Raw genomic sequence first — 20,280 nt, forward strand, 5'->3', positions numbered from 1 at the left:
CCGAGGAGCTCTGCATTGGCGCATCCACTCCGAGCAGCCATGCATTGGCGCATCGTCCCCGAGGAGCCATGCATTGGCGCGTCACCCCTGAGCAGCCCTGTCTCGGCGCATCGCCCCTGAGCAGGTCTGCATCAGCGCATGCACAGAGGCGACCTGCATCGCTCCAACGGAGCCCTGCATTGGTGCATCACCCCCAAGGAGCCCTGCGTTGCTCCTGAATGGAGCCCTGCATCACCCCCAACAGAGCCCTGCATTGGTGCATTGCCCCCGAACAGAGCCCTGCTTTGGCGCGTTGCCCCCTATTAGCCCTGCATCGGTGCATTGCCCCCGAAGAGCCCTGCATTGTTGCGCAGCTCCGACTTTGTGTTTGGTGTTGGTTCTTAGTATTCATGATTCTTTTGGTGGTTTTATATCAGGTTTTGTCTTTTGTTGTCTTGTTCTGGATGGTACTAGGAAGGTCACTTTGGAAGCTGCGGTGATTCCTCTCTCATTGGTGGTTTGGGAGCTTTTCCTGGCAGCATATTTTAGGGTGGAGTCTGTAGACCAGGATCCTAACAGTGTAAGAGAGAACAGGATCTCTTGGTGAGTCTTAGGGAATACTGTCTGTTTTGCCTCACTTCTCCTTTCTTCTGCTCAGGTGGTGTGGACTTTTTTTCCAGCACAGATTATAACAACTTTTGGAAGGGGGTAGCCGAAGCACCCGGCCCTGTCAACACAGGTAGCAAGGGAGAATACAGACACCAGAGTTGTTGGTTAAGTGCCTAGATGCCCAAGTGCTGAAAGCTGAAGCATCTGCTGCTACTTATTGAAGGCACGGGAATCCTGGGAATATCTGCATGGTCCTGTCACCAAAGTGGGTCATCTGGTTCAGTTTTCAGTGCCATGCAGTAGGCATGTGATGCTGTGCTGCAGAGGCAGCAGCTGGAGGGTGCTGTTGCCACAGGAAAGGCTCCCAGGCTCAAAGAAGAAGGAGTACAGGTATGTCTGAGCTCCTGAGTGAGTCAGTCTTCAGGAAAATTTTGATGTCTTGGTTATTGTGACCCACCCTGGCCTGGCATCTTGCAGGTTGTCCTCCTTTGATAGAGACACAGTGGTTGGAGTTTCTTTTCCTGATATTGCTTTATTAAAATACATACTTTGTTTTCTCAGTGCTCGTTGCTGAGAATAACTGCTTTTTCTTCTCTTAATCCTCTCTTAGCTGTTTGGCGTCACCATTTTAGTTTCCAGTTACACCTGTTTTTTTTTTGTTTCTCGGAAAGCCAGTGTGAAGGAGGAGAAACTGGATTTTGCCTTCAGTTATCCTTGGAGGAGCTGCTATAGAAGTCAGTGAGCCTATGGTTTTGGGAGGTGTGCCCCAGGAAGAGCAGGAAGGTGGCGTCATAGCAGCACACTTTTGCTTTTGGGAATAAAAATTGGAGCAAGTCACAACTGAGATATGGTGGCATCTGGCTTATTCACAGCGTGGTTATCCTAACCCTGCTAACAGCTCAGGAGGATGCTTCACCCCAACCTGCTCCTCATCCTTGACCCATCCCACATCTCCTACATGGTGAAGTCCTTATTGCTCTGTGCCACTGGAGCTAATAGTGGACAGCTCGCGGACACGGAGGTCTCAAAGCAGTTTTTACTGCCTTCCAGTGGGTAAGAGCTTGTGCTGGAAGGGGCTGCTTGTCCTCTGTGACAGATGCTGACTTCCCCCTGGTGTATGCTTTTCTTTCTCTGTTTAAGCATGGCTCTTGCAAGCAGAGCTCCAGGTAGGTGCAGTCCATATTCAGTTCCCTCACTAAATATTGCCATTCAATGTGGGTGAGTGTTTGTGCAGAGAGGGGTTGGGCAGGAGGCAGCAGTGTAGCCCCCACCTGACAGGGAGCTGAGGAAGCGCCCATTTCTAGAACACCTGTTGGAACTCACACACTCCCTAGCTAGACTTGTGTGGGTACAAAAAAAAGCCTTTCTGTTCTTTTTTTTTTTTTTTTTTTTTTTTTCCTGCACAACTCAAGCTACAGGGAGCATGGGGTCTGTCCCCTTCCCTTGGCTGCTCTGGTTGGACCATGGCCTAACTGCTCCCCACTGCCCGAAGGAGCCACTCGGGTCAGGGCCTGTGTCTGCTGCACACTTTTGTACTTAAAGGGAGTTTTTAAGTGTCTTAAATAAGAGTCTTTTAAATTATTTATTTAAGTGCTGTCATGGGTGGCAGGCAGGCCCTGGCTGATGGAGAAGGCCATACCCTGTAAATCTCTAGACAAAATGAGTTCAGTGGGGATAAAAAAGCTCCATGGGGTTTCTGTCCCCATGCAAGGCCCTTGGGCTCACTGCCCTGGGCCCCTGGGTGCTGGAGCTTGGTTTAGTAGCAAGACGTTGATCCCTGAAAGTGAGGCCCGTGACCAGTTTAGGGGTGTTAGGAGTTGTTGCAGACACAAGCGACACTAAACGTTTAGTGCAGACACTAAACGACTGCTTGTCTGCTCTGACCAGGGAACGGGACCACCGCCCTTCCTCCGTGGGAATCCCCCTCTTTCTCGGGATGCTGCTCACAGCAAGTACAGTTGAGGGCAAAGCACAGCCTCACCTGCCCTGATCCCATGATTCAGGCTGAAATACAGCTTTGCTGCTGGAAAGACCTCAAAATGTCAAAGTACAGCAATGTTGTGGACCCCCAAACCTAAATTTGCAATAGTAGCAGTGGCAGCTGCTGCTTTACTACCCTTTGCAGGGACAGGGATGCAGTGGTGGCTGAGAACACTGGGCAGGCTGGACCAGAAGAGTTCTCTTGGAGCATTCAAAGTGATTTCCAGAATTTTAAAGCAATTCTTTCTCCCAATTCTTACTTGGTACTATATTGCTTGGTTGGGGTTGAGCTTTTTTTTTTTTTTTTTTTTTTTGTAACTCAGGCTGAGGTGGATTTCCAGGTGTGGAAAACTGTTAGTTGTTTGGCTTTGTTGCACCAAGAAAAGTCTATGAAAAATAGATGGAAGGAATATCAGGACACGCTAATGTAGTATTGCTAACTAATCCACAATAACCAGTACGGGTGTTAGGAGAGAAATGTGGGTGCGTAGTTTCAGAAGCCATGAGATTTCAGGAGAAATTACAAGATTAAGCCTCCTGATGGTGAAATACTGCAGCTCTCTGGTTCTTTAAATTTGTTTGGCAGGCTGGGAAACAAATGGATTTAGTACTTATCCTTATTCACAAATGTAATTTTTAAGAATGATTTCAGTAATTGTTTTGCCTGACAGTGCAAATTATGAGATCCTCTCCAACGTGTATTTTTTAAGAGCAACTAATGAGGAGAGGATTTGAGCACTTTAATGCATTTTGATATCCTTTTGCCCTGAAATTTAATCGGTCAGCCTAGAAGTTCTTCCTTAGCATACATGGATATAATTAGTAATAGTCATAATTCACATTAGTCAGTTGGGTATGAAAATTATGGCTAAGGGAAAAATACAAAAAAATAATTCAAAATGCTGATACTGATTCCACGTTCACTGTTTTATTAGCAGGATTTGCTGCTCAATTTAAATTCACAAATAGACAAATTACTTACAAAAGCCATTTACTCCAAAAGTCGGCAGTACCACATACTTCAAAACAGGAAGCATTTGTCATCACGATAAAAGAAGACTTGATTTCAATACACAAAAGTCCATGATATCTTATGTGTAGTTTAAATTAGTAGGTATTACTGCTGCTGTCACCTGCTTTATCACAATTATCAGTTAAGAAACACCCATCCTGGAGTTGCACAAAAACAGAATAGCAAAAACAGCACTGAGCAAGGCAATGCAGAATTCATCTTGAGTTGTTGCCTCACATTTGACCAGACAGTGAGCCACCCAACACAACCAGTGACTGGCTTGCAGAAGCTCAGTCTATCTCCATTGCTTGTAGAAGGACAGGTTATCTCAAGATCTCTATGCTATTTTGGCCCTACTTGTACTTTATTTTGAAGGTGTACGCAGACTTGTTAGGAAGTCTAGGTTCATGGATTTTTTTCAAACTAATATGCTGTTCTTTTATATAGCTCCCACAGAAAAGCAAGTTGAAACACATGAAATTCCATCTGAACAGAAGAAAACACTTTTTTACTGTGAAGGTGTTGAATGCTGGCACAGGTGATCCAGGCAGGCTGTGGAGTCTCCGTCCCTGGAGTCAGTCAAAGCCCAACTGGGGACAATCCTGGGGAACCTGTTCTAGCTGACCCTGCTTGAGCAGGGGGGTGGACTAGACAATCTGGAGATGTTCCCCACCTGTATGATTTTGTAATTGTTTCTGTCAAGGGCTTAGTGACTCAAGGAAGCAGAAGCTGGCCCTAGGGTGCCTGGAGGTGAGAGAAGGGAACAGGTCCTTTCGATATGTAGCTGTGCCATTTCCAAATACTTAATAAACAGAGTAACACTACATAAAACTACAGAGTGGAACACTGATAAAATATTCTTAAATAAGGTGTCACTGGAAGAGATTGAGGTTTTCACTAGGCTTTGAAGCAGTATTTAGCTTTGTAGAGAACGTGCCTTTTGCAAGAGCATGCTGCACATTAGACAGTAGAAAGCTGGTGGTCTATCGACTTCAAGGAGCTTCATCATCAGGGGGTAAACTGAGAGGATAAAGAGTGACATGAAGCAAAATGGACTTTTTTGCCATCCTTCCTCTTGTGAGCAGAAGGAAAAGGACAGCAAATAGCTTAAAGGTATGAATTATAAGATCAAAGGGGTTAAGGGATTTAAGAAAAAACAGAGAGGCATCATTGTTGCAATCAGCAATCAACTCTTCCATCATTGTAATATGCTTTAATGCATTCACAGACTTTTTTTGTTCACCTTAAATTTTAAACAACTCTAAAATGAGTGTCTCCATCCCAGATTTACAGATGGGTGAACTGAAGCACAGCATCAGTCTGAGTTATGGGATTATGTAGCAGTCCAGGGAAGAGTTCTGTTAGAAATGCATAGTATGCTGCTTTTCAAGGGCTCTCACCAGTGGTGGGTATTCCTACAGACAAGGGAGAAGCTTCTGAGGAGGCATTACTTCTGCTTTATCCTCTCTTCAAAATATGTGAAGTTAGAACTGCAGAAAATTTATTTCAGTTTTATGCAGTCTACCTCCTCTGTTACTGGCATTGCATTTGTTCTTAGGTCTAAATCTGTGCTAGATTTGCTTCCATTATATGTTGATCTCCATCTGAGCAACATGATCTTCTTGAAATACTTCATGGTGTTATTTTTTACAGTTACAAAACACATGGTGTTTATCATGCTGTTACTCATAGCAATGCATTCAACTATGTAAAAAGCAGTAAGATAATGCTTCTCTTTCACAAAGATGGTGGGGAAAAAGTCGCGGACAATTGTGAAGCCATAGAAAGGTGCCCAGCAGAGAACATAGGCAGTCAGGATGCACATCAGTACCATAACAGTTTTTCTTCTGCATCGAAGCCTCTTTCTGATCTGTTCTGTCTGAAATCCTGGTACGGTTTTAAACCAAAGCTCCCGAGAAATCCTGGCATAACACAAGGTCATTGTAATCACGGGTGCAACAAATTCAATGCCAAAGATGAAGAGGAAGTATGATTTGTAGTACATCTGCTGATCGACTGGCCAAATTTGACCACAGAAAATTTTCTCCTGGTTTTTCACTATAAATAAGACTGTTTCAGTAGCAAAATATGCAGATGGGATAGCTACAAGTATGGAGACAATCCAGACCAAGGCAATTAAGAGGGTTGCTGTTTGATAGTTCATGCGTGGTTTCAGTGGATGAACGATGGCCAGATACCTAGAACAGAAAAATATGTTGAAAATTAAGTCTGAAGACACCATTAGTCAGAACATACTTCAAAATACAAGTTGACAGAATTAGGCAGAAGGAAATTGCTGTCATTCTTAAAGAGAGAGCCTGACAAATTTTTTCTATGAGGAAAGTTAAGAAAGTTTTCTGAAGTAGCAGCCTAGACCTGAGTTCCTAAATCTAGGCAGAAACACTGGAGCAAATGGCTGAAGGATTTGCTAGGACAGGTGGAAAATCTGAGCATAGCAAAGGGTGTCTGAGGATGGTTTTAAGACCTCAGTCTTCAACTCCCACCTGTTAACAAGGTCAAACCGAAAAAGTTGCAATTTTGTATTGCAAACTTCTTTTTAACCCAGATCCCGTGTCTGGGAATTATGGAAAGATGGGAAGAGGAGAAAGAGAGGGTATATTCCTATTACTGACAAATATGTTTGCAGGACCTAGCAAAATATGCAGGTGATGTCATATCCAGGACGTGCTATGATACAGCATCTGGAAATTCTTTGCTGCTCAGAACATGTTCAAGTGAGAGCTTGAAACATGCAGTAATATAAATCTAGTCAGGTGCAGGTAAAAAGACAAACATGTAGGAACAGGAAAATGTTTTCCCTAGGCAGAGAACTATTTAAATATGCTTTTTTTACCAAGAGGTCAAACATACCTAACAATGTTTCTGTTATTTTCTTGGTTATTCCATGGGGTGCAAAGAGCTGAAGCTGATGCTAATGAATGGTTACAGGTAAGCATGTTTTCAAGCCACCAACAAAGGACTGTGTGTATCCATTTTCTGCCCATGCAAATTTTTATTTCATCTGCTGGAGGTAACTATTGCTAGTTAATCTTAAATATGCTGTGTTAAGTAATATTCCAAACTGTAAAACTTGAGTTAGGTATTTGCAGTCCTTATGACTGTAAAGCTGCAAGGCACACTGCAGTATTTCACAAAGAAGTGTGGAGAAATGGATGTACATTACTTGCAAGATCCATCAGTTGCCCTCGATTCAGTTAAAAAAGGGGCTAGGACCAAATGGCATTCCCTCTGGGTTTTTTTTTTTTTTTTTTTTTTTTGTGTGGTTCAAGTTTGGGGGGGTTGAATTTTTTAAGAAGCTATAGATGTAAGAAGGGCTTTTATTAGAGTACACTGTCTCAGAAAGATTAGGGTATTTCTACTAACAGGAGATTTTTGTCAGAGACTCTCCAGAGCTCCCAGTACAATTGTATTTAACACAAAGGATTGTTTCAAACAATTGAATTTCTCATTCATTCAGAGGCTTTTCTATCTGTCTGTATTCTATACATAGCATCCACAGGATATATTAATTGTAAAATAAAATGGAAAGTCAGTGGTGCTTTTCATCAGCCTGATGTTGGAAGCAGATGAATTGTTCATTGCTCTTAACAGTGCAGGCTAGATGTCAAGGGACAGCAGAATTACTCAGCCTCATTGTGGAGCTGATAAATGAATATTTTTAAATTGGGTCCTGTGGAAACAAGGTTATGAGATAATATATGTGAATGCATTCATAAGTATGCATATCTGCTCAGCAAAACGTTTGTCTGGATGGGGTAAATCTCTACAAGAGAGTCAGGAGGGAGCTTTTGTGGTGAATTTCTTGTTTGTTATTGCTTACCACACTTGGGCTGTTACTACACTCTGAGTGGTCCTGGAGCACATGAACTGAGTTCAGCTGAAACTACCCTGGAAGATGTGCTCCAAAAGTGTACATAAAACACACCAAATGGCCATGGGTGTTTAGTCCAGGGGACCCAGCTAAAGCTAACCACCCCCGCGAGTGCTTACAGCATGGACATTGGACTCTCAGCACACACTCTTGCTCTTCATATCCTCTCCTTCCACATTGCATTATTTTCTGGTGTAGACATGGCCTTAAATATGTGAAATTCTTATGTTTCATGTGAATAGACATCCAGGAAGATGAAAGAGAGCCCTGCCCAAGGGAAATCCTGTGGGACAGGCTTACCCTCTCTACACAGGTGAGCCCTTTTAGGTGATCTAAACATGAGAAGACTTTTCTTAGGAGCCTGTTCTTTTTAGAGACTGAAGTCAATGACCGACATAACATAACCAGCATGGAACAGTTGAACAGAGCTTTCTCTTTGTTTACCAAGTCAAAAGCTCACAACAAAAAAAAAGCATTGAAACAAAAACACTGTGTTCTTACAACAAACTTAAATGATTAATCATTTCCAGGATTGTTTTTAAGATGCATGGGAAGATATGTTAGAAATCTTCTGATTTCTTAGCAGGCATAAGGGCTCGATGACCCGTGTTACTTCATCAACCTGGGATGTACTAGCAGAGCTTTCCAATAAATTTTTTTAGAAGCTGAAAAAGATAAGCAATAGAAAATGGTGATGCACACATGATAGTGTTTAGAAGCTTAACCTCGAGTTGTCAGCTGCTGTTTAAAGGTTATTTTGTCAGACACTTGTTAAGGGTTTGTTTTGTAGGAGCTGATTGTCCTTTCCCCAACACCAGATAAAACATCTCTAAACTTCTCCGCAATCTTTCTACAGACTTCTGTTGACGTCAGTAACAGCTGAATCAGCTGTGCACAAGCTGTATCTATACAACCATCAGCGGTGTTTACTGCTCCTGAGCTGTCTTTTGGATCAGGTACCAAAAGTTATGCAACATTAGACTAGAGCATAAAATGGCACATGAGAGAAATCGGAAAAAACAGGGTAGAGGGTGAGGGAATCATACAGTGTGTATATACAGAGGGTATAGAGAGATGTGTGTTGGGTTTGTACACAAAAGATGACTTGTTGTGATGGCCTTTCTGTAAAGAGTTTATTCTGTGGGTTTCTGGCTTTCTGTGAGTCAGTTGTGTGAGACTTTGTCAGCATGAAGCTGATCCTCAGTGCCTGGGTCTGTCAGAGTCCATGGTGCACAAGGCTAAGAGTACAGGAGTCATAAGAAAGAATACAATTAAATTATATTGTTAAAATTCCTGGAGTGAGAGGCAGGCGTAGAAATATCTCAGGACTGCAGCATAAAGCAGGTGGTGTAGCAGGTGGATATCATTATGTTCTGCTTACCCCATTATGAAGGCTGTAGGAAAATCTGCTAAACTGGGTTGATATAGCATTTTATCATTTCTGGACAGTGCCATTAATACGGGTGCCATAAATGACCTGTAGGTCATTCCTGGCTTGCCATTGTGTCATCCTCAGAGAGGTGTGTAAAGAGAGAGAAGAGTATGAGAGGAGGGTATTTTAATGAAGAGGAGAGTGCTGGCCACGCTCACGGAGCATCCGCTTCTAGATTGGAGCATTCAGCTAAGACCTCAGTACTATCAAATGGCTTATTTAATGATTGTTGGTTTTCTCAGTAGGGCACAACAGAAAATAAGAACTCTTTTTTGCAGGCTAGTTAGAATTCTTATCTTTTACTGTCTTTCACACCAAAAAAAAAAAAAACAAAACCAACCTGGAAAAAATACCGTAGAGGGAGAAAGAAATATCCTGTAAGGCAATAATCCTGTTGGAAGCTCACCTGTCAAATTTTGTATTACCAGTCAACTATTTCTTTCACTGAAGAGTATTTACTTCACTGTTCATAGAAGAGGTTAGACTCAGAAAAGCTGTGTAGGCCAGCAGTGAAGGTTCCTTGGAGATGTATGATTTGGATCAGGATTATAAGTGCTGATGAATACCCTCCTCTCTGGGTCTTTCCCGTATTTCATAAATCCTCTCCTACATTTGAATCAGGCATATTATTATGAAAAAAAAAATTGTTTTAATAAATTTACATTCTTTTCACCTGAAAAGTTCAATCAAGAAATTTCCACTGAATTTTCTCCAGATTAATGTCATGACCTCATGTGATGAGACTTTTATGAAACAAGATGCCCAGGTCTGCGTAGTACCTACCTTGGCATCAGATCCTACAGAAAAGCTGAGCGTGTTAAAAACCTGGAAGTCTAGACAGCCAACCCCAGAAGCTCTGTCCATCTCCTTGTGCAGTGATAGCACCCCACTTACCTGTCAACTGCTATAGCCAGGAGAGCATTGGTAGAAACATAGAGGGAGACAGTCCGTAGGTAGTTGACTGAGGCACAGAGGACATGACCATGCTCCCAGGACAGCTGCCGCACCACGTAGTAGTCCATCTCAAAGGGGCAACACACGATGGCCACAATGAAGTCTGAGATGGCCAGGTTGGCAATCAGCAGGTTGGTGAGGTTTCGCAGCTTCTTGTAGCGGGCGAGAGCAGCAATGAAGATGAAATTGCCGATGCCACAGACCAGCATGATGCCAACCAGAGCCACGCCTATCACAATCTTGGCTGCAAAAAAGGTGCGGGTTTTGGTCACGTCGTCTTCGCTGTCTAGTGGCAGGTCGTAATCGCTGTAACTGAAATTGAAAGGGAAGGAGAAGTTTCGCAAGGAGGTTAAATCCCCATTGTGGAGATTGTAGATCGCAGCAAAGTTGAGGTTGATGGTAGCATTTGTGTTTTGTTCAGCTTGCTCCATGGCCATGTCTGTCTTCTTTTGTGACATGTGGCTTGTCTGGCCCTTGGTTTTGTGTTAGAATTACCCAGGGTGGCAGGGCACAACAGTGGCAGGCGAGAGACCTCACCCAAAGTTTCCTTCTGAGCAGCGAGTCATTTAGTCTTTGTCCCCATGAGATTATAGAGCAACAGCCTCATTTATCTTCTTCTGTGGGAACAAAAAGAGGAAAATATTTCCCGAGAGGAAATTACAGCAAAAATACTGTGCTTGAGGGAAAGCAATAGCCACCTTATTGCCCCACAGCAATATTGCTGGCTGTGCACAGTGGGAAGAAATACCCTGTGAAAGGATGCTTCTGTTATAAAATCCCTGGAGTTGCATAATATGCTAGTTGCTACACCCAGTAGTTTTATGTACCACTGATGAAATTTTGTTTTCAGCACACAGTTAAATGACAATATAGGAGGAGTATAAAATCCAGTTTAAACCTCCACCAACCTTCAAGCCTGCGGTGCTGTAATCCCTGTGCAAGGTAAAAAAACCACTAAAATGAGAAGACACCTCAATTTGCTGAAAAGTATGTCATGTGCCTTTTGGACAAAGTTTTTGCTTTATGCTAGATGTCTCAGAGCAATGTGGTAGGTGAGAGTGAAAGCAGAACTGATGTCGTGGCTTCTAAATACATTTCTTAATTAAGTAAGAGTTGCCAAGACCCAAGAAAATAGTGAAGCCAGCACTTTCCTTTTTGTCAGCCATTAGTTGAGCAGGGGGACCAAATTTTCAGCCAGTATAATCCATTATTGCTTCTCTCAAACCAGTGGAGCTCTGCCAATTTGATTAGACAAGATTTTGTCCCATGAACCAGCGTGTAGGGCTTTGCTGTGAAGGCAAATCTGCCATTCACAGGGAGAGTGCTTCCACAAGCAGGCTCTTGAGGTGAAAAGGAAAATCTTCTTTAAGCAAGACAAAGTGCCTTGAATTTTTGAAGACGGGGAGGAGCAGTCTCCCCTCTTTGTCTTACTGGTTATACCAAATGTTAAAAATTTGTTTATTTTCCACACTGAGGGAAAAAACAATCTAATCTACTCCCTAATTTTGCCTTTACTTTGTCTCAAAATGCTGAGAAGGGTATCTTCTTGCGTCTTCCCATGCCATATTTGGGAATCCTCATGCTGGACTCCCAGATGTCAGGGTGGTCCCACCCCATCCCAGAAGAGGATCAGGGGGCATTACCGCTTTTTCTACATTGAGGCAGTAAGTCTCCAGGGTGTCAAATGCTATCGAACAATGTCCATCATGGCTACAAAGGACAATCTGCATAGCAGAGCTGTTGTCCCTCTTCCTTCCCTGGAACCACCCTCAGCCCCTGATGTACCAATACTTAATAAATTTGTGAGAGAAACTCTTCTGCAACTCCTGTCTCCACATTGTTTTCCAACCTTGAGAGCTGCAGAATGACAGCGTAACAGAGTAACAGCCTGAAACTAAGTAACAGTGCAAACAATTGACTGCTTTACAAGACATGCCCACAGCTGCCTGGAAATGCGAACATTAATTTAAGAGAAGTACTAAATATATAATTGGATGTAAAATCTTTATGTTGGTCAAAGCAATGTACAGTATCTGTTTCAGACATGTTTCCCTGCCAAATACCAAGAGAGCTTTAAAATAAATACAGACAAGCCAACCATCCCCAAACTGACATAACACCGTCAGCTAAGTGTACCTGCAGTTGCTCTCATCTTCTTGGAGGTCTTGGGCACCCTGGGGGTAGCTTCCAGGTTTCTCCCCTGCAATGTGCTGCTGTCACTGGAGCAGAGAAAGGATCACTGAAAGCAGCCAGAGGACTTTGCTGAATGATCATTTCTCTCCGAAGCAGGTTTGCCCTGCAGCTCAGGGGAGGATGGCTCCGCTGCCTCTGTGCATGCATCTAAAGCCTTTTCTCAGTGGGAGGCACCTTGAAGCTGTCCATGCATTTCTGATTTTAAAGAGGCAGTGCAATACGGAGACAATAGAGCACAGCCTTTTTTTTTTTTTTTTTTTTTTTTTTTTCCTTCTTAAAACCCTCTCAATGCTTTAAATTAGGGCCTTTTTTTTTTTTTTTTTTTTTTTTTTTTCCTGCTTGAAACCCTCTCAATGCATTGAATCAGTGGAGTGTCTGTTACCAAGTCTGAGCATGGAAGATGTAACACCCCAGTCTGCTCTTGCTCTTTGAGGTTTTTTCTGTGCTGGGCAGCAGCTACCTACACCTTATGTGACACAGAACCAAAACATAAACCTCCCAGTGGAAAGGAGGGGGAAGAAGGAGGGTGAACTACTTTCACAGGGACATTTCTCTGTCGATCTATCCCCGACTATTGTCTTTAGGACTGCTGCTGTGGCAGCTCATGCAGAAGGAGGGTCAAACATTGAATAGCCATAAATCAGCTTTCCTTGCCCTCTCAGGGAATTACTCGGAGCGGAAAAGTGGCAGTGAATCCTTAGGGACTTGGTGTCCTTTGCTAATGCTGCCTCCTCGTCATTCTGAAGCACTCGCACCCCAGGGAGCAGTTCTCTTGCTTCCCAATTCTCCAGAAGGAAAGGAAATGCACAGCAGATCCCCTGTCCTTTTCTGCACCTCCGGTCTTATTCACATTAGCTGATGTTTTGCAAGATGCATAGTTGGGACACATTACATAGTCCCCAGTGGATAGGACTGTAGGAGGCTGTAGAAGGTCATGAAGACCGTAGAACATTTGCAGAAACCCTAAAATATATGGCCTGTAATGCATGCTCACAAGACCTGGCTTTCATGAGCTAGTGGGCACCTATTTCTGGAAGAAGACAAGGAAAGAAATCTGCTAATGTGCGATATGTGTAGGGTAAAAGGGTCACTAATGTAACATTTCCCAGAAAACTTGCAGAAGGCCAGAGAGTCCTCACCGTCTGGAGCCAGCAGACAGCATTAAGAATTTCACAGCAAATACTTTGCTTGGCTTCATTTTTAGCAGTCAGTGTAAGAGGTGAAAAGACATTAAGGGGTTTTTAATATGCAACCAAATGAACAATGAGGAAATCAGACACAATCCACTTGTTGAATTCTGTCAAAAAAAATGTAAATATAGTAAGTATAGGGAGAGGCAAAGTGAGCTTACAGTGTACATCAGAATCACATCTAAAACATCCCTAAAGTGGGTCGCATAAACCTTAAATGTGCCTTAAGAAAAGCTAGTACAGTAAAGGAAGCTCTTGTGAGCTTTATGTTGGGAACGTGCATGATATCTTTAAGACTTTTTTTTCAGCTCTCTCACATTAAGTTATCTAGTAAGTTAATCAAGCAACGTGAGATCCAAATATTTACATTCTTTTAGGGCAAAACTTCAGCTGCTGCAGAACAGTCTATCCTCATTGACTCAAGGCAAGTTGGCATTGGAGCCCTGGTAACTACAGCCCCTCCAGATCTGCATTTCATGCTTGGTACGAAGCTTCTGTTGAGCACTTGTTCATCCACCACGCTCCAAGTAATTGTGGTATATGTGTCAAGCTGTTCCTCAGAAAATACTAGTAATATTGTGAAATGAGGTGATTTCCATGCGCTGTGCAAGGCAGTGCTTTGTAGTAGTTGAATAGGAGTTGTTGAATAGACAGTGAAACGACTGGTCCCAAGAGCTGCCCTTACAGCCAGATGGGCAGCGTGAAAGCTAAAAGCTGGATCTAGAGCCTCAATAACTGGCCTGGTGAACTGCCCCCGCTACAACAAGGGCTGGGGCAGTAGTGGAAGGACTCTAAAGCCACAGGGTGTATGCAGGAGGATTTCCCAGATGCAGATGCTCTGTAAAAAGTCCCAAAGACTGCCTTCAAAAACCGTAGTCTCTTGTGAGTTCTGGTGTAAATGTGCTGGAATAGCAGCTCCCTGGGGCGGCCAGGCTGAGGTATGGCCTGGGCAGTCCGTCTGTCTGTCTGGGGTTTTCATTGTCTCAACATTGCCCAGCCCAGGGGCTTTGCAGCCTGCATATCTCCTCTTCCTGGGAACAGGGAGGGCACTGGGAGGCTTGCAGAGACTGAAAGATCCTTCCCCACAGCCCATGTATCACATCCATTTTATCCCATTATTATGCTCTATTACATTGTATTTCAAAGTCCCCACTATTTTGTAGACAGCACATCATTCTGGTGTTGGATTTCTGTATAGGACAAGGTTTCTCCTTAACAGTGTTTATTGGTGATTGCCCAATGGTGTCACAACGTTTTATACAGTGTTACAGGGCATTTCCTGAGACCAGTGTTACCAGTTTGATGGATTCAGGCTGAGAAAGAAAACTTGATTCTGAAAACTATGATATAAATGATTTATATTCCTGGTTGTTTGGTTTTGGTTTTGTTTTTTTTTTTGGGGGGGGGGGGGTGGTTTGTTTTTTTTCCATTTGTACGCTCACAGTTTGAACAAGGAAGTTATTTGGAGGCTAAATGATGCAAAAAAGATTGCGATGTAAAGTACTTCTTTAGAGACTTTTAAAAAGTGAATTTCTAAAACTAACATTTAGCCTGGGAACAGACCTAAAGGATTCTGGCCTTTCATTTCAAAACAGCAAACTCACCATCTACTGTCTGATTTTTCCTAATTGCTAAATAAATTGGACTCTGAGTGTGGTAATTAATCCTAGGGGACTTACATAAGCTTTGCATAAAGTATAGCTGGAGGTTTACAAAGGTTGCTAATGCAAATCAGTTGGAGAAACGTGACAAAAGCATCAGACATCCTGTGATTTCTGGAAAAACAAACAACAGGTAGCAGCACACATGGGTTACAACCGTGTGTATGTCTGCTCTATATTACAACCAGACATTCAGCTCCAGGGCTTTACTAAATGTAAGGGTGTATAAATCACATTTATGTTAAAGAGGACACTGGACTTGCTTGCATAAAGAGTTAGGTATATTTTTCTAATGCATGAAAATATGCCCTGTGGTACTAGAGGAAAGTGACTTTTGAATAGAGTTTGGCAAAAACGTGCACACAGGAGTAATCCCACCATACTCAGCTGTTCCAGTGGTGACTTGGGCTGTGGAAAAGTCCTGGGAAGGAGAGAGCAGAAAGGTGTGTGACTTTATTCATGGTTTATGTCATCGTTACTTTCATCTAACAACCTTTTTCTGCCTCCTTACTGAGAGTATCACTTCACTTCTCAGTTTGGGAATAGGGGCAAAGCATCAGAAGGAGCAGCAGAGCAGACTGTCAACAACCACAGCGACACCACACAAAGACAGCTGTCAGCAGTGTTGAAACAGCAGATGTGGCGCTTTCATCTGAAAGGTCTTTTCCTTTCAGAGCAGCACGGGTTTCTGCGGACAGTGGCATTCAGGCAGGTCTCACAGCCAAATGACACAAGGTTTAGCAGAGCTGCAGAGGGCTCGCTTAATGTGCAAGGTGATCCATGGGCAATCAATGGCTTTCTTCCAAGTAGAAGCTCCTTTCGTTTTACTTGTCTCTTTTTTTTAAAACTTTTAAATTCTCTTCCATTATGTATTTCCTGTTTTCTTCATCTCTGTTCATCCTTTTGTAATTGTGTAAGGAAATGGTGTTTATTTTGCTCAGCTCAGCTTAGCATGGCAATCTTCTGCCCCCTGCCCTTAACAATAGTCTATGATATATGTAGAAATAGCTATAAGAAGTTTATATTCCTAGCTGGCGCTCATCACTCCTCACTGGAGAAGCCCATCTTACCTAAAACAAAAGTGAGTATCTGGGGCAGTCCAGGAAGCAGGGGCCAGCCCAGGGACTATACACAAGTTTTGATGCCTCAGTAGTATGACATAAATGACAAAAAAAACCCAAAAACATTTCCATCTTTATGAACATTCAACATTTTATTTAATTATTAAATATTACTTCTTTTTTCCTTTTCTTTTGGATGTGTTTGTTCATGTTAAAAAAAACCTCAACCTTCCTGAGAGCAAATGCCTGTTAACCACAAACCCTTGTGTTGAGCAGAAGGACTCTGAAAGGCAAATGTTAAGTGTTTTTCTCCCCAAATCCTGCCTGGAAACACTCATAGCTCAGTGGATACTGATGTGCCAGCTGTGGGCAGTGGTAGCATGCAGCAAGGTATATCCTCGCTGTGGCAGCAAGGCAGGAGATTGCTGAGACAGCCTCCTTTGCCCCACTCACTCACCAGCTTCTTTCTCTACTAAGACTCTTCCCTGTCACAGTAGTCCCAGTCAGCTCCTAGAGACTGCTTGATTTTAGACTAAAACTGTCAAACCTATTTCCAGAGATTCCTGAAAAGCCACATCACTGTAAGTTCTGTCTGTTCTGTGGCAGATATATGGAACAGCAAAGATCAGTGCTTGGAGACTTTTTGCCAGTTGGAGATAAAGATCAGTTTAGCCAGTTGAAATGTTTTATTTTTATATTGGCCTCTAATGAATATTTTATTCATTATTATTTACTGCAATTACTTGGAATTTCTAGGAACAGCTTTTCAAACTCAAAACCTGGAGATTTTACCTGGAAATTGGAAATTTTCCTCTGCTTCTGTCTTTGTGCACATTGTACAAAAGAATACTTATGAGGCAAGGTTTACAATTGCAGAAGGCAGACAATTCTTTATTTCCGAACATTCTGAACATTTAATGGTTTCTGAACAATTAAAACAGAATTAACATGAAATAATATATAGCTCATATAGAACAACATTTTGGAAAAAGATCGCAGGATTATCATCTAAACTATACTGCTGTTCTTGGACTGCATTACATATACTCAAATCATTTATGACAAATGCTTTCCTGGCCTGTTTGTGAATAAATTTTGTGATGTAGAGCTCACGTCTTCTGAACGAGACTATTAAATGTTTCATAGCTGCACCAGATAGAACTTTAATAGTTCTGCTTTAAATTCCTCATTGTAATATCTCTGCTCCAGATCTGAAGTCTCCATGTGGCCTCCTCCTCAGGAACTGCTTTACTCATACCCTGTATTCAAAAGCCTTTGAATTTAGAAACATCTAAAAGGAGCTTAATATCTCCTGTATCTCAGTCAGGCTTGTCACTCCTTTGAGTAAGATCCAAAATAAACAACATCTCTGAAAATCCAAAGATACACTTAGTGCATCTTCTCTTTCAGTGGGTACTATGAGCTGCAGAATGCTTTTGGAAGTTAAGCAGCTTTTTAATTGAAGTGTCTCAGTAGGAGATGTATCCTTCTGAAAACCTGCTGACTTCTTTGGAGGTCTAAGTAGAAGTTGGATGCTGCTTTTCTTAAAAAATTTAACCCTCATCCATTATAGCTACAGTTTCAAATTTAAGCAAAGTTGTCAGCATTTTCCTTTGCCATTACTGTTCTCTGTTGACAAAGCCCTTTCATTTGTGCTATCATCTCTTCAGCATCTTCTTTTTTCTGGTCCTTTTATTGAGTGAACATTACTTTCTGTTTGTTTGCCACAGACAGAATCCTGCTTCTTCCTGTCTCATCATTTGAATATTGTGGTGGTTTTGTCATTGACAATTTGGCATTTCACTCTGTATCTCCATGGCAGGCAGAATGGTTTCAAGAATTTCCCTCTGCAGTTCCCATAATCCCACTTTTACCTAAAAGACACCTTGCTTTTCCTTATTTCTGCCATCTTGGCATAAACAGATACAGACCAGAGCACATCACTATGAAGCACTTTCGTGTCAAGCAGCGTGAATTGTGGAGGTCTAGCTTGCTTAGGCACATGCAGAGAGGGGTTCTGTTGACTCCAGGTCCCCAGCTTGTCCCCATAGCAAGACATGAAGTATTAAAACTCATGCCCCATTCTGCTACGTGAGTAATTTTTTGGTGCTTCATTAAAAGTTAAGAGTTCTTTTTTTTTTTTCTCACAAGTTATTTGAGATTTAAAGGGCTCTTGGAGTTCAGTATCAATCTGAGAAAGGGATTAATATGCTCTGAAAGCCTTTTAGCAGGTAATCTATGCTGCTTATTTCTGCACACACTTGAATTCTAACCCAACAGAGTAATGCCTAATGGTAGTTTCATTTGAAGCTCCTCAGAGCATGAAACCATAATCCTGGTGTCAGAATGAGTCGTGAAAAGCTGCTATCCCACCTTATTTCTGACTTTAAAAAAGGTTTTGTGGTTCTTCCAATGTGGTGTCAAAACTGCAGGGCCAAATCAGCCTTCCTCTCATAATATAGTCTGAGAGTAGCACTCTAGAAGTGACTACTCTGACAAGAGATGAAAGGTATGTCTGTGCTTAGCAAACTACATGGAGATGAGGCAAATCCATTCCAGAAGGTGCACATCCATGTTTTGGGATGGTGGCTGTGCTCCCCCGGGCACCCCAGGGCTGACTGCTATGTGCGTGGCTGGGAGTGCAGTAGAGCATGTTGTGCTGCGCGTATCCCCTGCTGCAAGATAATATTAGCTGCCTGATTGTAACGAAGGAGCCTGCAGACAGCTTCCCCTCAGTACTGGCAATTATACCACCTGCATGTGCTTGTCTTTAACTAAAGTGCAGCGACCAGTTCTCATGTAAACATTCTTTTTGTTTGATAGTAGGAATGATGAACAGAACTGTTTTCTTTTCAGAAAATCCTGTTCAAGCTCAAAAGACCAGAGTGGGGTAGCCTTTCTACAGATGGTACCAGCATGATGTGCTGCACCATGGTTGGAGATCTATTCAGTACTGCACAGCTCAGGGGTCCCACCATCTGAAGGGAGGTAAGATTGTCTATACTGTCCTCTTTGTAGTGTTAGCTCTAATGAATGACTTTTTAGGTGATAATTCACAAAGCTTGAGTGCCTTGCTTACTGGTCACAACAAGGTAGCACCTCCTGGCTCAGAACAATGGTGGTCTGCTTTTCATTAAGTTTTTAGAAACTATGTGGACAGATTAGAAGCAATAGGAGAATGTGGCATGGCTACAGCTGTGTGGGAAGGGGCAGCCCTCAGTTCCAGAATTACAAGTCCTTGAGGAAGAAATGTAAGCTAAGTCCCAACCTTTCCGAAGGCTGCTATCCTTATATTTGATAGAGTCTAAATTTTGCAGGGAATGGTATTACCCTTTTGAAATCAAACCTGATTAACTGTAAGCATCTTAAAAGACCCACTGTACAGGGGCTATGACACAGTCACAAAGCCACAAAACTTTGGGCTGTTGAGCCAAAACTGGCATGTCTTGGCCAGTTTAATCAGCTAGAATGCAATCTCTAGAAGATTTTTAGGAAGAAATTTAGGTGTTCAGAGGTCATTTGAGCCTGTTGACTACTGATACCAAAGTAAATTGGTAGGAGCTCACTGTGAAAAATACCGTCCTGTGGTGTATAATGTGCAAAGGCCAGCACAGTGGATCTAATGCTGTTTGAGAATCAGAGCGTAATTCAGCTGCCATGAGATATCCTTTGGAGGAGTTTCTGTCCATGTGACTGCAGAGGGAGGCAGGGGAGATAAGCCCTTCCAGACTGGTACGCTAGCTCCTGGGCTGGGGACTGTAGCAGGGTGGCCTGCTGATGGACTTTTATTTAAATGAGCTTGAAATTTTTAGCCCAAAGTTTTCCCAGAATAAATATTTAATATAAGCCCAGCTGGCCTTTTCAAATTAAATTGTTTGTTAACCATTTTTTTTTGTCATTAGCCACCAGGAAGCACACCTATAAAGACACATTTAACTATATTAAAAAATCAGTTTCCCAGCACCCTAATTTAAGTAATTTTGCTGCACAGGGTTTATTTTGAAGAGAAAAAGATGACAGATTGTATATTTGAGTACCATTCAGAAGGTTTTTAAGCTTCCAGACTTTCTAACACTCTCTCAAATCATTGTGAGATTCTTTTCTATCCAGTACCTGAAATATTACCTTACCACTGGAGGTTTCTGTCTTGCTACATTCTACCTTTTGCCGCTTTTAGAGCTAGCTGGATATTCAAGGTCTGCAGCTCCATGTTGAACCTGACACAGCCTCTGGCCAAATATTAATACAATGAAAGAAAGACAATGAAAAGTTTCCCCCACCCTACTACACAGGGACATTAAGTAATGTTCTTTCTTC

General features: G+C 42.4%; 1 protein-coding gene across 1 annotated transcript; it reads right to left on the minus strand.

Annotated features, from left to right (window-relative positions):
* Window positions 1–4,906: 4,906 nt before the first annotated feature.
* LOC104460658 (prokineticin receptor 2) lies at window positions 4,907–12,161 on the minus strand. Its single transcript, XM_010076551.1, has 3 exons — window positions 11,995–12,161; window positions 9,799–10,475; window positions 4,907–5,778 (listed from the first exon to the last, which is right to left on the minus strand). The coding sequence occupies exons 2-3, from the start codon at window positions 10,314–10,316 to the stop codon at window positions 5,082–5,084; spliced, it is 1,215 nt and encodes a 404-aa protein (XP_010074853.1). The 5' UTR covers window positions 10,317–10,475; window positions 11,995–12,161; the 3' UTR covers window positions 4,907–5,081.
* Window positions 12,162–20,280: the final 8,119 nt, after the last annotated feature.

The sequence above is a fragment of the Pterocles gutturalis genome, unplaced genomic scaffold (genome assembly GCF_000699245.1).
Source record: "Pterocles gutturalis isolate BGI_N339 unplaced genomic scaffold, ASM69924v1 scaffold37158, whole genome shotgun sequence".
Classification (NCBI taxonomy): Eukaryota; Metazoa; Chordata; class Aves; order Pterocliformes; family Pteroclidae; genus Pterocles; species Pterocles gutturalis.